The sequence below is a fragment of the Brassica napus genome, unplaced genomic scaffold (assembly GCF_020379485.1).
Source record: "Brassica napus cultivar Da-Ae unplaced genomic scaffold, Da-Ae ScsIHWf_528;HRSCAF=793, whole genome shotgun sequence".
Classification (NCBI taxonomy): domain Eukaryota; kingdom Viridiplantae; phylum Streptophyta; class Magnoliopsida; order Brassicales; family Brassicaceae; genus Brassica; species Brassica napus.
Genome location: NW_026016596.1, coordinates 76,163 through 89,074, shown reverse-complemented (window position 1 = coordinate 89,074; position 12,912 = coordinate 76,163). Strand labels below are relative to the sequence as shown.

The following is a 12,912-nucleotide window of genomic DNA, read 5'->3' as shown; positions in this document are numbered from 1 at the left end:
GTAGAGCTGGTTTGACTTTCCCACGGTTTTAACCTTTCTGGTTTATTGCCTTTCTAATCATGGTTACTAAACAGACTTTTGTCTGACCCCCTTACCAACCCGGTTACTTTTCCCCTTTTAGAAAGTTTTCAAATCTCAAAACCACCTCTGCTCCATTTCCGGCGAACTTCGGCGGCGGAGGCCGTGTAGGCCTTTCCTCTGTATCTCAAAACACTCGTGAGATGGAAAAGAAGTTTCTGAGACGTAATTTCATAGTTCTATACCACAGGACCTTTTGAAGAAAGGGTAGAGTCGACAGTTACTCCTCTACCAAAAGCCTCCACGAGTCATCGTTTCAGATTTCCCCGGTTCGCTCGTCTACAATCAGCATACACAGCACTTACAACTCGGCATATTCAAAGTCACTCTCAGTTTCTACGGTCTAACACAAAAACTTCACAAGACGGACATAAATACTCTGCTCCTTGAGTATTTCAGCAAGATGACAACAAGATATACGGCAGCAGAAAAGGGTAAAGCCCTTGCTAGTAACCCTCCATCTCTAGGACCACCACGACTCCGCATGCGAGCTCCCGACTTTGATCCTACAGACCTAATCAAGGAGAACTCTCTGACCTTGGTGGGACGATTGACAAATACAAGGGAACAAAGGATGAGTGCTGTTCTACCTTACCTTGCGAGAAAATGGAACTTGGACGTTTCTTCAGGCTCAGACCTAGGCAACGGCTGCTTCCAGTTCCGTTTCAACAGAGAGGAAGACTTAAGAGACACCCTCCACAACAGACCCTATCAATATGGCAGGTGGATGATTATAATCCAAAGATGGGAACCGGTTATCTCGCAAACGTTTCCTTCCCAGATCCCTTTCTGGATCTCGCTTAGAGGCATTCCTCTTCACTACTGGCACGAAAAGGTGGTGCGCAACATAGGGCTCGAACTAGGAGAACTGGAGACGTACGAAGTAACCAAAACCTTAGCTCGGGTTCGAGTGATAGTAGATGGCCTCAAACCACTGATTATGGAGGCAGCTATGGATTACGATTCAGGAGAGGAAAGCATTATCTCATTGGAATATGAAAACTTAGGTAACCATTGTACTCACTGCTACCGTCTCTCCCATCTACAATCCCAATGCCCAGAGAGAACCACTACTGCTCCCCTCCGAACAGAGGACTTTGTCTCAGAGCAACTAAAGGACCAAAGATCCTCCACACCCCCTCAGCCAAAAGCCAGAGAAACAAGAGAACCAGTTGAGCGTCACAACAAGCTGTTCCAACAACGCTTGGACCGACACGGGCGAGCCTTTGGTAATAGAATCTCCTCTACTACTTTGCACCCCCCGGGACCGCGCAACAAGCTAGCACCAAGTTCATTCTACCAGAATAATCCCCGCACTACACAAAGGCAGAAGGATAACAACCCCTATAACTACTCCTCCCCTCCATACACGAGGCGTCGACATAACAACCAGGAGGATAGACATGGAGATGGAAGTAGCGGAGAAACCAAGCGCAGATCCCCTGTTCTCCAGTGGAAAGCTAAATCACCATTACTTGAACAGGAAGTTACCCCCCCAAGTGCCCCTTTTCAGCCTCCAAGACAATCAGTTGGGCGCAACTTGGAAGCTGTAGATTTCCCACCTAGTCATGAGCAACCTACAAGAGAAGAGGTGATGGAAGAGATTAGAGAGGCTACACTGCAATACATAAACTGCCCTGACCCTATGGAAAGTGCAGCAAGAAAGCAACGGGTTCTGCAGAGTGAGATGAATGGAGATGTAGAAGAAGCAGCTACAAGAATCCTTCAAGCTTCAACATCTTCAGGAATGGCTCGATCTGAGACATTACTAATAGCAGATGCCTCAATTGCAGTAGCTCAGGTAGACACAGCAGCTGATAACTCAGCCAGGCCAGTAAGGAAACGTGGGCGCCCTCCTAAGCCTAGTGAAAGGAGAACTACTGTTAGGGTAAGCCCAAAAACCTACTCCGGCATGGGCTCAAAGAAGAGAAACTTAGCTCGACTTCAAGGTTCACCGGGGGTAACCTCACGAGCTGGAACTGCACGTGCTGGAACAAGACGTACTACTCAACAAGCCGTATCAGCCGCATCAGCCACTACACCACCAATAGTGTTGATACCGGCAAGTTCGGGGAAAAAGACGGATTTTCCTCGGCTAACTCCCGATCTTCCTTAGCAATGTTGAGCTGGAACTGCCGTGGGTTGGGGAACCCCACGACAGTCCAGCATATTAGGGAGCTGCGACGCCAAGCATCCCTAGATATCATTTTCCTCATGGAGACCAAGAATCCTAATTCATTTGTGCTTAAAGAACTTGAGTTCATGGATACGGATCAACACTTTTTAGTTCCCCCGGAGAGACCTAACAGTGGAGGACTTGCCCTTTATTGGAGACAAGATATCGACCTTCGTGTTTTATCTTCTTCAAAGAATGTAATAGACACTATTATTACTCATAAAAGAGCTACTGTCTTTGTTACCTTTGTGTATGGAGAACCGGAAGTACCACATAGAAGTAACATATGGGACTATCTGATTGAGTTATCACTGCAACGAAACGAGGCATGGCTTCTAACCGGTGATTTCAACGAAATTGTCGACAATAGCGAGAAATCAGGGGGACCGGAAAGGGCAGAAGGTACTTTTGGAGCCTTCCGAAACATGCTCGCTAGCTGCGATCTGTTCGACCTCAAACACTCGGGTAACAGCTTGTCGTGGAGAGGCAAACGACGAAACTATATGGTTTACTGTAGACTGGATAGATCACTGGTTAATCCGGCCTGGTCTGATAGATTCCCGACTGGACGATGTCAATATCTCAACTTTGAGAGCTCGGATCATAGACCGTTGATCACAGTCTTCGACTCAGCAAAACGACTCAAAGGGCGTCTCTTCCGGTATGATAGGAGACTTCGAGACAACATTGATGTGAGGAACTTAATCACCAAGATTTGGAACTTCAATACAGAAGCCTCGGTGAACACCCGACTGGCTATGTGCCGAAGAGCTATCTCGGACTGGTCTCGCGAACAATACTTCAATAGCAAGGAGGAGATTAGCAAGCTAAAACAAGAGCTGGAAACAAAATTGACTAACCCGCAAGGTGATGAGATTCTCATTGCTTCCCTCAACGTGAAGCTAAGAATGGCCTACAAAGCAGAGGAAGATTTTTGGCGACAGCGGAGCAGAGTTATGTGGCTATCATTAGGGGACAAGAATTCGGGCTATTTCCACGCTATAGCTAAAGGACGACAAGCTCGAAACCGTATGACGGTAATAGAAGATCAAGATGGTACAGCATACTATGAAGAATATCTACTGAGTCGAGAGCAATTGTTGCATCAGCCATCACTCCATGCATCTCTGCCTCAACAAATGATAGAATCACATCGATACCTGAGGGACCTGAGATTAAAAACGCCTTGTTCCTCATTCATCCGGATAAAGCACCAGGCCCGGATGGCTTCTCAGCCAGCTTTTTCCACTCCAACTGGAGCACAATCGGACCTGCCTTGATTTCGGAGATACAAAGCTTCTTCAGAACCAGATATATGTCGCCTGCTTCAAACTCTACGCATGTTCGGTTGATACCTAAAGTCACAGGGGCGAAATTGGTGTCCGAGTACCGCCCAATAGCCCTGTGCAACGTCTCGTACAAGATCATCACAAAGATTCTCTCTCTCAGACTCAAGCCTATACTCCAAGATATCATCTCAGAGACACAGTCGGAATTCGTACCCGGGAGAGCTATATCCGACAATATACTCATCACCCATGAGATCCTCCATACACTTAAGACGTCGGAGGCGGAAGTTCATTGCTCCATGGCAGTAAAGACTGACATGAGTAAAGCCTACGATAGACTTGAATGGCACTTCATTGAAACAGTCCTAGAAAGGTTTGGGTTCGCAAGCACCTTTGTGAACTTGATTATGCAGTGTGTGAGTTCCGTCTCGTACTCTTTCCTTGTCAACGATTCAGTACATGGAAAGGTGATCCCATCACGTGGAATCCGGCAAGGAGACCCTCTATCTCCATATATATTCATTTTATGTGGAGAGGTACTGTCCGGACTGTGCAGGCGAGCTCAAGGCAGTGGACATCTTTCGGGTCTGAAAGTGGCCACTTCGGCTCCGCAATTGAACCATCTTTTATTCGCTGACGACACCATGTTTTTCATGGACACGGAGGAGCAGAGCTGCGCCTCATTGATGAAGATTCTACAACAGTATAAAACATCCTCCGGTCAGCTAATCAACACTGATAAATCTTCGATCTCCTTCTCAGCAAAGACCCCGCAGGTAATACGGGAACGTGTTAAATCACACCTCGGGATTGCACAAGAAGGCGGAGTAGGAAAATACTTAGGACTCCCGGAACATTTCGGTCGACGAAAGAAAGATCTGTTCACAAGTATAGTGGACCGGATCAAGATCAAAGGCGCGAGTTGGGCATCTAAACACCTCTCGAGTGCGGGTAAACTTGTCATGTTAAAGGCGGTACTTACTGCAATGCCGTCCTTTGCCATGACTTGCTTTCTCCTACCAGTAAGCTTGTGTACTCGAATTCAGTCCGCTCTTACGAGATTCTGGTGGGACTCGTCTCCGGAGAAGAAAAAGATGTGTTGGGTAGCTTGGGATAGAATTACCGCCCCAAAGGCACTGGGAGGTTTAGGGATCAGAGACATCCAAGCCTTTAACAAGGTCCTGCTAGCGAAGCAGGCCTGGAGGATCATCACGAAGCCGGAGTGCTTATTGTCAAGAGTTTTACGAGGCAAATATTGTAGTAAAGCCCCCTTCCTACAAGTAGATGCACCGAAGACTGCCTCACATGGATGGAGAGGGATCCTGGTGGGGAGAGATCTGCTTGTAACCAATCTGAGCATAGCCATTGGAGATGGAGAAACTACACGGGTGTGGAAAGACCCTTGGCTAAGTATGGACAAACCGGTGAGACCAGTTGGCCCTATGCAGGAGCAACACCAAGATCTTTACGTCGCAGACCTCCTTTGCAGAGGAACTTTGGAATGGAATCTACCAAAAGTATTGGACATCCTTCCCCAACACGTACCAGAGATATTGCGCATCAAACCGAGTGTCATAGGGGCGACTGATTCCTATATGTGGTTGGCTTCCAAATCAGGAGTGTACTCAGCCAAGTCTGGCTATTATGCAGCAACAGCAGCGGAAGCAGATGCAACAGTTGAAAACCAGCGGACCTTTAAAGCAATTTGGAATCGCAAGACCTCGCCAAAACTACAGTTGTTCTTATGGAAGGTAGTCCAAGGGGCCTTGGCCCTAGGAGAGAACCTGGCAAAGCGCGGCCTCATGGCTAATGTGGAATGCAGGTATTGCGGTGAGTTAGAAACTGCAGAACACATCTTCCTCCACTGCCCCCGTACGAGACATATATGGAGTAACACGATTTGGTCCTCAAATTTCAACCCCGCAAACTGTGACTCCTTTAGTGCAGCTCTCTTGGCGTCGGTCTCAGGTATCATGCTACCACCGTGGGGACTGGCCGGAGACATCTTTCCATGGATCGTTTGGGGCATATGGACAACAAGAAACCTCTACATCTTCGAGAACAGAGATTCGACGCCTGTGGAGATCCTCACTAAGGCCATTCGAAACGCAAGAGAATGGCACCAAGCTCAAGCATCCATCCTACCGCAGCGGAATGTACTAACACATGCTCCGATCCAACCCATAGACCCCGCAAGTATTCTCTGTTTTACTGATGCAGCTTGGCATGCTACCTCATCTAGAGCAGGATGTGGCTGGATCTTCTTATCACAGCAGAACGACCAACTGCACCAGGGAACGTCGTCTTTTGAGAATACATCTTCAGCCTTGGTAGCGGAGGCGCTAGCTATTAGGTCGGCTCTTCTCAATGCCCTAGAGGCTGGTTTCACAAGAATCTGGATTAAAACAGATTGTCAAGCACTTGTTGCTCTTATCAACTCGAAGAATCACCCGAAGGATCTCTACGGAATCTCCCGGGACATCGAGCATCTATCCCTTTCCTTTGATTGTATTGCGTTTTCTTATGTCTCTAGAAACTTAAACTCCTTAGCTGATTCACTCGCTAAATCAGCATTGTATTTGGCTACCACCAGCTATTCTTAGTTGGGCTGCAAGTTTAATATATAGTTTGGTTGTGTTCAAAAAAAAAAAAAAAGCAATTTCATATACAAATAGTTTGTGCAATTGGTTTAACACATGCTTCCATTGAAAACCGTGTCATATTTAATGAAAGATACTTACTTCTTAAACCTTCATTAAATCCTAGAATATTTATTTTGGTGTATTTAATTGAATGCTGTGGGGATGAGTTCTTGAAAATGAAGGTGAGGGTCCATTTTGACCCTCTTTCAATTTTCGGGGACTAACTTTCTGCTTTTGGTTAAATTAATGACCTTTTTTTTGTTTTTTCAGATCACAACTGTCTACGTTTTCCTTCTTTTCATTTCTCACTTTTTTATAATTAGTATAAGTAATTTATGTAATGTATATTTATTAGTGTTTTCAGTATTTGACAAGTAGGATTGTTGAATTGAAATATATGATTCATGATTGTTATCCTTTTGTAGTGGGCACATCATGTTCCAAAATTCGCAATCCCTTCGCTTATAAGATATGCCCTTTTCTTATCTTTTGGTAAAAAGTTAGAAACATATGTTTTTTTATAAAGTTAGGAAAAAGTCACGGATAAAGTCTAATATTTTAGCGCTTCTGTTGATTTTTTTTTTCATCTGACATTTTAAATACTTTGGGTGTTAGCATTTGACATTTTGAATCTTGGGTGGTAGGATTATTATTTAAATAGTGGTTTGTGAACCTTTTGCTACTAAAAAGGGATATAACATCGAATTGGTTAGTGGACATACGCATTTATACAATATATTCACATTTACAAGAACAATGATGTATTTCACTGACTTCTTTTCTCTCTTTTTTTGAACATTTAGTATTTCACTGACTTGGAAAAATTTAGAATATATAGTTTGGATCATAATACACATTGTCGTTAGTTTTTGATACGTACTTACAGATAGCATGTGCTCGAATCACAAATAATCTTGGACATTTGTTATAACATCATCATAAATATTCCAATAGTGTTAAAAGTTAGAATTGAGCAAAATATTCATTAAAGTTGATTCAATCCGAATTAAACGGTGGATCATGGATACCACCAAAATCCCCAATAGTTACTCCATGACCACCTCTATTAAAAGTTACCACTCTCATGTTTTGAATTTGAACCTTTTAACAAAGTAGTTTTTACTTTGTACTAAACACTTTTAAAAAGCTAATAATATATGATCCAAATGTTCACATAGACCGAAACTTAGAGGTCATTGCATCATTAAATGATAGCTAGACAACATACTGTATATTCCAACTTTTACTTGTACTATCAAAATATAAAAGATAACGTTCTTATTTTGATCAAAAAAAAAAAAGATAACGTTCTTAAATCTTGCAAAATACTAGTTAACTATTAATATGCTGTCTGTAAACCTAGCGACATATACACAAGGGACAAAGTCATAACTATTTTATGGATTAAGAAACGATAAACTATAATACTTGTACCATGTAATTTGATTTGATTTCAATAAAATCAAAAAGGTTTCAAGAGAATAATCAAATGAACGACCTCCATTCTCACAACTAATGAGAACAGCTGTTCATATATATAAATAATTTATTTGATTGTATAATAAATAAAATGTATAGCTCAACCGGTATGAGATAGTGTTATACCATTGCCGGAGTGAAGTTCAAAATTGGTTGAAAGAATGACAATTTAGCTTTCCGGAGTAGCAACGGTGTATCAAAGATTGGTTCTACTCGTGTCAAGAACACCGACATCCGAGGAAACAAGGTTAAGCCCACATTTTACGGGGCTATCGACAATGTTTGAGAACGGGAATTGGCTATCTGAGGATTATGGAATAGACGAGCGGTGGCTGATGCGAAGCTCGTTTATGATATTTGAATCTAGATAAATTTTGGTTGAAATCGAGATTGTATTCTCGTTTATCGGGTTTTTAAATTTATAATAATATTATCATTTCGGAAAAAACTTATTAATCGATACACATGAGAAGGAAAAAAGCGAAGAAGATTGGTTCTAGTCTTGGATCCTATACCAATTATAGGCAAACCCAACACTTTTCTGTAAAGACAACAGAAAATCGAGGAAATAAAACACATTACTATATATAGAATAATAATATATAAAGAAATAGAAACAAAAAAATGGAAGAGCATGCATGTGAAAGAACGTGGGAAGGTTTTAGAGCATATGATCTGAGACATGGATGTGTAAGAGGCTTTGCCTCACTGTCACTAAACCACTCTGTTTTTGACTGCTTTTACTCTCAGCTCTTATTTGTCTTTTTACCCTTTGCACACCAACTCTTTGGATTCTATTCCTTTTTAAGTTTAACCAACAAATTATATTCGTTAAAACTAGATGAGTATTTTGTTTTACTTACTGATGTGAACTAACAATATATCTCTGAGCAAATTAGTCTGTTATCACTTTAGTGTTGGTAATTTAAGAATATAACTGATCACTTGTCCAAGAAGTTGAAGATCACATTAATAGCTGAAGTGGTTTCGATCTTAGTTTAGGAATATAACTCACTTTAACTGTGATAGGAAATCTTTATCATTAATTAAGTGTTCACCATATTTTTTGGTCACCATTAAGTGTTCACCATAAAACATGTTTAAAAAAAATAAAATAAAAGTAGTTCATGTTTTGGTAATGATGTTTATTTAATTGGTCGTTTTCACAGTTCACTATAATAATTCCACAATACATAAGGTTACTTAGGCCACCATCAGTGACAGTCTCTCGTTAAGTCTCTTGTGCTTAAAATAATTAAAAGAAGTTAAAAAGGGAGAGACAGTGGCAAATGCTCAGAATCGTCTCTGCGGGAAGAGATTGTAAAGCAAAGTTTGAGGTACTCTTTATGTATGTGTGCTCTTTTAATTGGTCTAACCCTCTTTTATATTTAAAAATAACTAAAAATTTAAAATAAATGTCTAAAGATACTCTCTTAAAGGTACCGACTAATGCTTGTGCTCTTATTTAGAACTTAGAAATATATATGATCAACTGACAACTAATCATGAGCTTCTGCTTCATTTTTGTATTCAATTTCAAAGAAGAAAACGTTTGAGATGAAGTTAACACTCGAGATATGAAAAATGGACACCCTAAACTTGTGAAGCACTTTAAGACTAAAATGTACTTGTACTAGCTTTAACCACACGCTAAACTGAACAAAATGTCGGCAAAGATTGGGAAGTGATTGTACATAGAAAAACATTTTAAACGAAACGGGTGGGTTTCAGTCATTCATTGATGTGTATACTGCCATTCTGAAGAGTTGACAGTTATGTTGCAGAATTTATTTCCCTGAAGACTTGTAATATTACCCATCTTTAAGGGCAACCCAGTTCGTTGAATAATCCTTCTTTACAACTCTTCGTTTTTGGGTTGCACTTAGGAGAGTACCCACTGGCCGGCACCACCTATCAAACTTATATTTTGATTATACTTTTAAACCAAGTAGCATTGTTACCCTACAACAAAAGATCGTTCATAATAAGCCGAACTAGTATGGCCACTGCATTTATTGTAAGATGCAGCATTTTAGTCGTATGTTAACAATATGATTCCTTCATAAATCCCATACAAATGATTTACTGTATATACTTTCAATCTTTTACTATTAATCTATCATGACGTCACTTAAGAGAAGTTAGGTCATAGCACCTCCAACAGGGAGTTATGTTGGGGTCCTAAGAGTATATATATACTTTTAGGACCTCAACTCTAGAACGCTCTAATATTTTTGTTTTTGACCGTTTACCTCGCATGGAAGAGAAATGGCCTTGGGATTGTGGGAGTGGGTGTACAAGAAGCTATTCCTTCTGTTCCTGAAAGTAAGATCTTCTAGAGCTTTCACGTTTATTAAGAATATAATAAATATTTATAATTTAATCTATAATTTACTTTTTAATACACTTTCCAATAATCATCTATCAATAAAATTTAATCAATTCAAATATTCATAGTTAATGTTTCTCAAAAATATACAAAAAATACCTTAAAAATATAGAAAATCTATTTTTGTGGAACAAGAATAAACTCTAGAAAATCTTACTTTTGGGAACGGAGGAAGTAATATACAAGAGGAAATAAAATCGAGTTACAGTAGACCTTCTATAAATTAATACTCGATAAATTAATAATTTCTATAATTAATAAATTTTACCGGTCCCAATTTGGACAAATTTAAAATTTGACACAAATCGATAAAATAATAAGATAATATTTTTTTAGAAAATTCTATGTAAATATATGGTCTCATTAAATAATAAATTAATAATTTTTATGTATACATATTTAATATAAGTAATGATCTATTATTATATGGTTTGTTTTATATTCACAATGGAATTATCTTTATATTTTTTAACACTCAATACATTTTTGATGAGATTTAATAATATTCTACCTAAAAACACATTTAATTTCTATGCAATATATATTATATACATAGATTAATAAAATTTCAAAGTTCAAACATTATTAATTTATAGAGGTTCTACTGTGTTCAATTTTCTGATTAAATAGGAAATATCAAAAGTTGAAAATAACAAACGAAAGTATAAATAGCCATGGGCGGATGATAACCGTTCCCAAGCTATGACTGTTCACTATCGAATTGTCATATTTCATTAACTGTTTTATGCATTCAAAGCATTTGAACTATCATCATATATTCATATAGTATCTTCAATTTAATCAAATAATATTAGGTAAAAAATTTTATTGGAGAATGATTCAAAAATTATTATGTAACAAAACTCATGAAAACGGACTACAGGTAGTGTTCAAACCAAAACTACGCAGTAGGGCGAATTCCATGAATCTCAAGCCAAGGATCAAAGCAAACTTAGTGGTAAATATGGCTTGTTTACACGTTTCGCAATTCGCTAGACTCTCCAAAACAAAAGATACATTCTCTCTTAATGGTCGCTGCATAAACCAACCATGCATCATACGAAATTATCATTATCAAACGTTGCGTACACACCATTCATCATCAGGAATGATATTATTTTGCTATAGTTACATAGTATAGTCCCATTATAATTTCTTACATTACTCGATCGTTATAGCATTTTTCAGTTAGGAAAATGATGGTCAGGGTCAGGTTTGTCCACACCGTCAATGTTCCTAAGCCAAAACGTCATGTCGAAGGAAGCAGCACCGTCAGGGACACCGTCCATCACCGACTCATGTCCTGGCGGAAAGAATATTCCGGTACGTGGGTGTGGGATCCACTCCTCTTCGCCGCCACGGTTGATCTCCACTCTATGATAGGAAATGTCTTCAGAGTAGTCGACTACCATAGGATGTGGTTTTGCAGCTTTGCTGCTTATCCCTGCTCGTCCTTGAACTTGCTTCCAACTCCTAAATCAGTAGCATAAAACTATTTAGTTACTTCTCTCCTTTTTTCACTAATGACCTCAAAGTTGTCTATATTAATTTTACGTATTGATCACACATTTTAATTACTACCTAGTACCTACGTAGCTTTTTCTCGAACACCCACCCTAGCTACTACCTATATACTCCCTCCGTTCTCGAAATTTTTTTTTATAGAATATTCACGCATATTAAGAATATAAAATATTTACAATTAAATTTATTGTTTATTTCACTATACATTTTCCAATAACTATCAACCAATAGTATTTAATCAATTCAAATATTTTTAATTAATGTTTTTTAAAAGTATACAATTTATCAATATTAACTACTAAAAGTACCTTAAAATTCTAGAAAATCTATTATTTTGAAACAAAAAATAACTCTAAAAAATCCTACTTTTAGAAACAAATGAAGTATAAAAGCTAGATTTTGAAAAGTGTTTGTTAAAAGTTTAGTTTCGAACAGCTGGAATCGGATACAGATTCAGGTTTGGTTTTAATATCGGGTTTCGAGTGTTTAGTCCATGTCTACTGTTGGCCATTATAACTTTATTAATTTCAAAAAAAAAAGTTTTGTTTCTAATTGTTTTTTGTAAAATTGATGACGATGGAATATAATTTATTTATTTTAAGAAAGTTTAAAACACAAAATAAGAAAAAATTATAGTTTACTGATTAAGCAATTAATAAGATGATTTATTTAGGGGTTGTTTTCAGCGTTTATGATGTATCTCGTGGCTAATAGCATTTAATATGTGAAAATAAAAGAAGAATGATGAGAAAGTTGTGGTGTTGACCTTAAGAACAGCTCTGGTGCTTTGGTGATCACAGTTCTTCCCATCAACAGTGTGTGTGAACCCACGAACCTACTCAAATAAATACTCAAATTAGCTTTTTCTTATGAAATTTCGTTATGTATATATGGAATTAATCTATTTACCCTATATAAATATGTATATTAGTACAAGTTTATTGCTTTCAATATATGACTTGAGATCTGAAATATCTTTGGTCTCTTCTATAGTTCATATATATACACACTAGAAACTGCACGGATAGAGAATCTGAAAGTGGGGAATCAAGAAAGGATAAATAACTTGTAATTAGTTCAAAAGAATTTTTTTAAAAAATTAGTTCAGAAGAATTGACGTGTCGATAAACTACCATCGATCGAGTGTGGTAGATAGGAGATTTGGGTCCATTTTAGATTCCAGAATATGCATGGTAATTAGCTGTAGATTATGGATGTATCATGTATGTGTATGTAAATCTCAGTATCTTGTAGTTTAAATCGCGTATCGGGTTCGATATGTCTTTAATATATGTTCGTCGATCTATATCTGTGGTATTTGTGAGTAGTTTAATC

The 12,912-nt window shown here is 38.7% G+C and overlaps 2 protein-coding genes across 3 annotated transcripts; one reads left to right on the top strand and one right to left on the bottom strand.

Moving 5' to 3' along the window:
• Window positions 1–481: 481 nt before the first annotated feature.
• LOC125604373 lies at window positions 482–2,194 on the top strand. The gene has a single exon (XM_048774791.1). It carries the CDS (start codon window positions 482–484, stop codon window positions 2,192–2,194), a length of 1,713 nt encoding a protein of 570 aa, XP_048630748.1.
• An 8,884-nt stretch (window positions 2,195–11,078) lies between these two features.
• LOC125574801 lies at window positions 11,079–12,573 on the bottom strand. 2 transcript variants are annotated; one of them, XM_048774776.1, is made up of 3 exons: window positions 12,487–12,573; window positions 12,344–12,412; window positions 11,079–11,526 (listed from the first exon to the last, which is right to left on the bottom strand). In XM_048774776.1, exons 2-3 carry the CDS (start codon window positions 12,385–12,387, stop codon window positions 11,238–11,240), a joined length of 333 nt encoding a protein of 110 aa, XP_048630733.1. In that variant the 5' UTR covers window positions 12,388–12,412; window positions 12,487–12,573; the 3' UTR covers window positions 11,079–11,237. The 2 variants fall into 2 exon arrangements, with proteins under 2 accessions (XP_048630733.1, XP_048630734.1); XM_048774777.1 differs by having other exon boundaries at window positions 12,344–12,553.
• Between the last annotated feature and the right edge of the window lie 339 nt (window positions 12,574–12,912).

Coding starts and splice junctions, on each gene's coding strand:
- LOC125604373 (XM_048774791.1), top strand. CDS start 482: ATGACAACAAGATATACGGCAGCAGAAAAGGGTAAAGCCCTTGCTAGT.
- LOC125574801 (XM_048774776.1), bottom strand. CDS start 12,387: ATGGGAAGAACTGTGATCACCAAAGCACCAGAGCTGTTCTTAAG. Junction 11,527..12,343: donor GCACCAGAGCTGTTCTTAAG/GTCAACACCACA, acceptor CTACTGATTTAG/GAGTTGGAAGCAAGTTCAAG.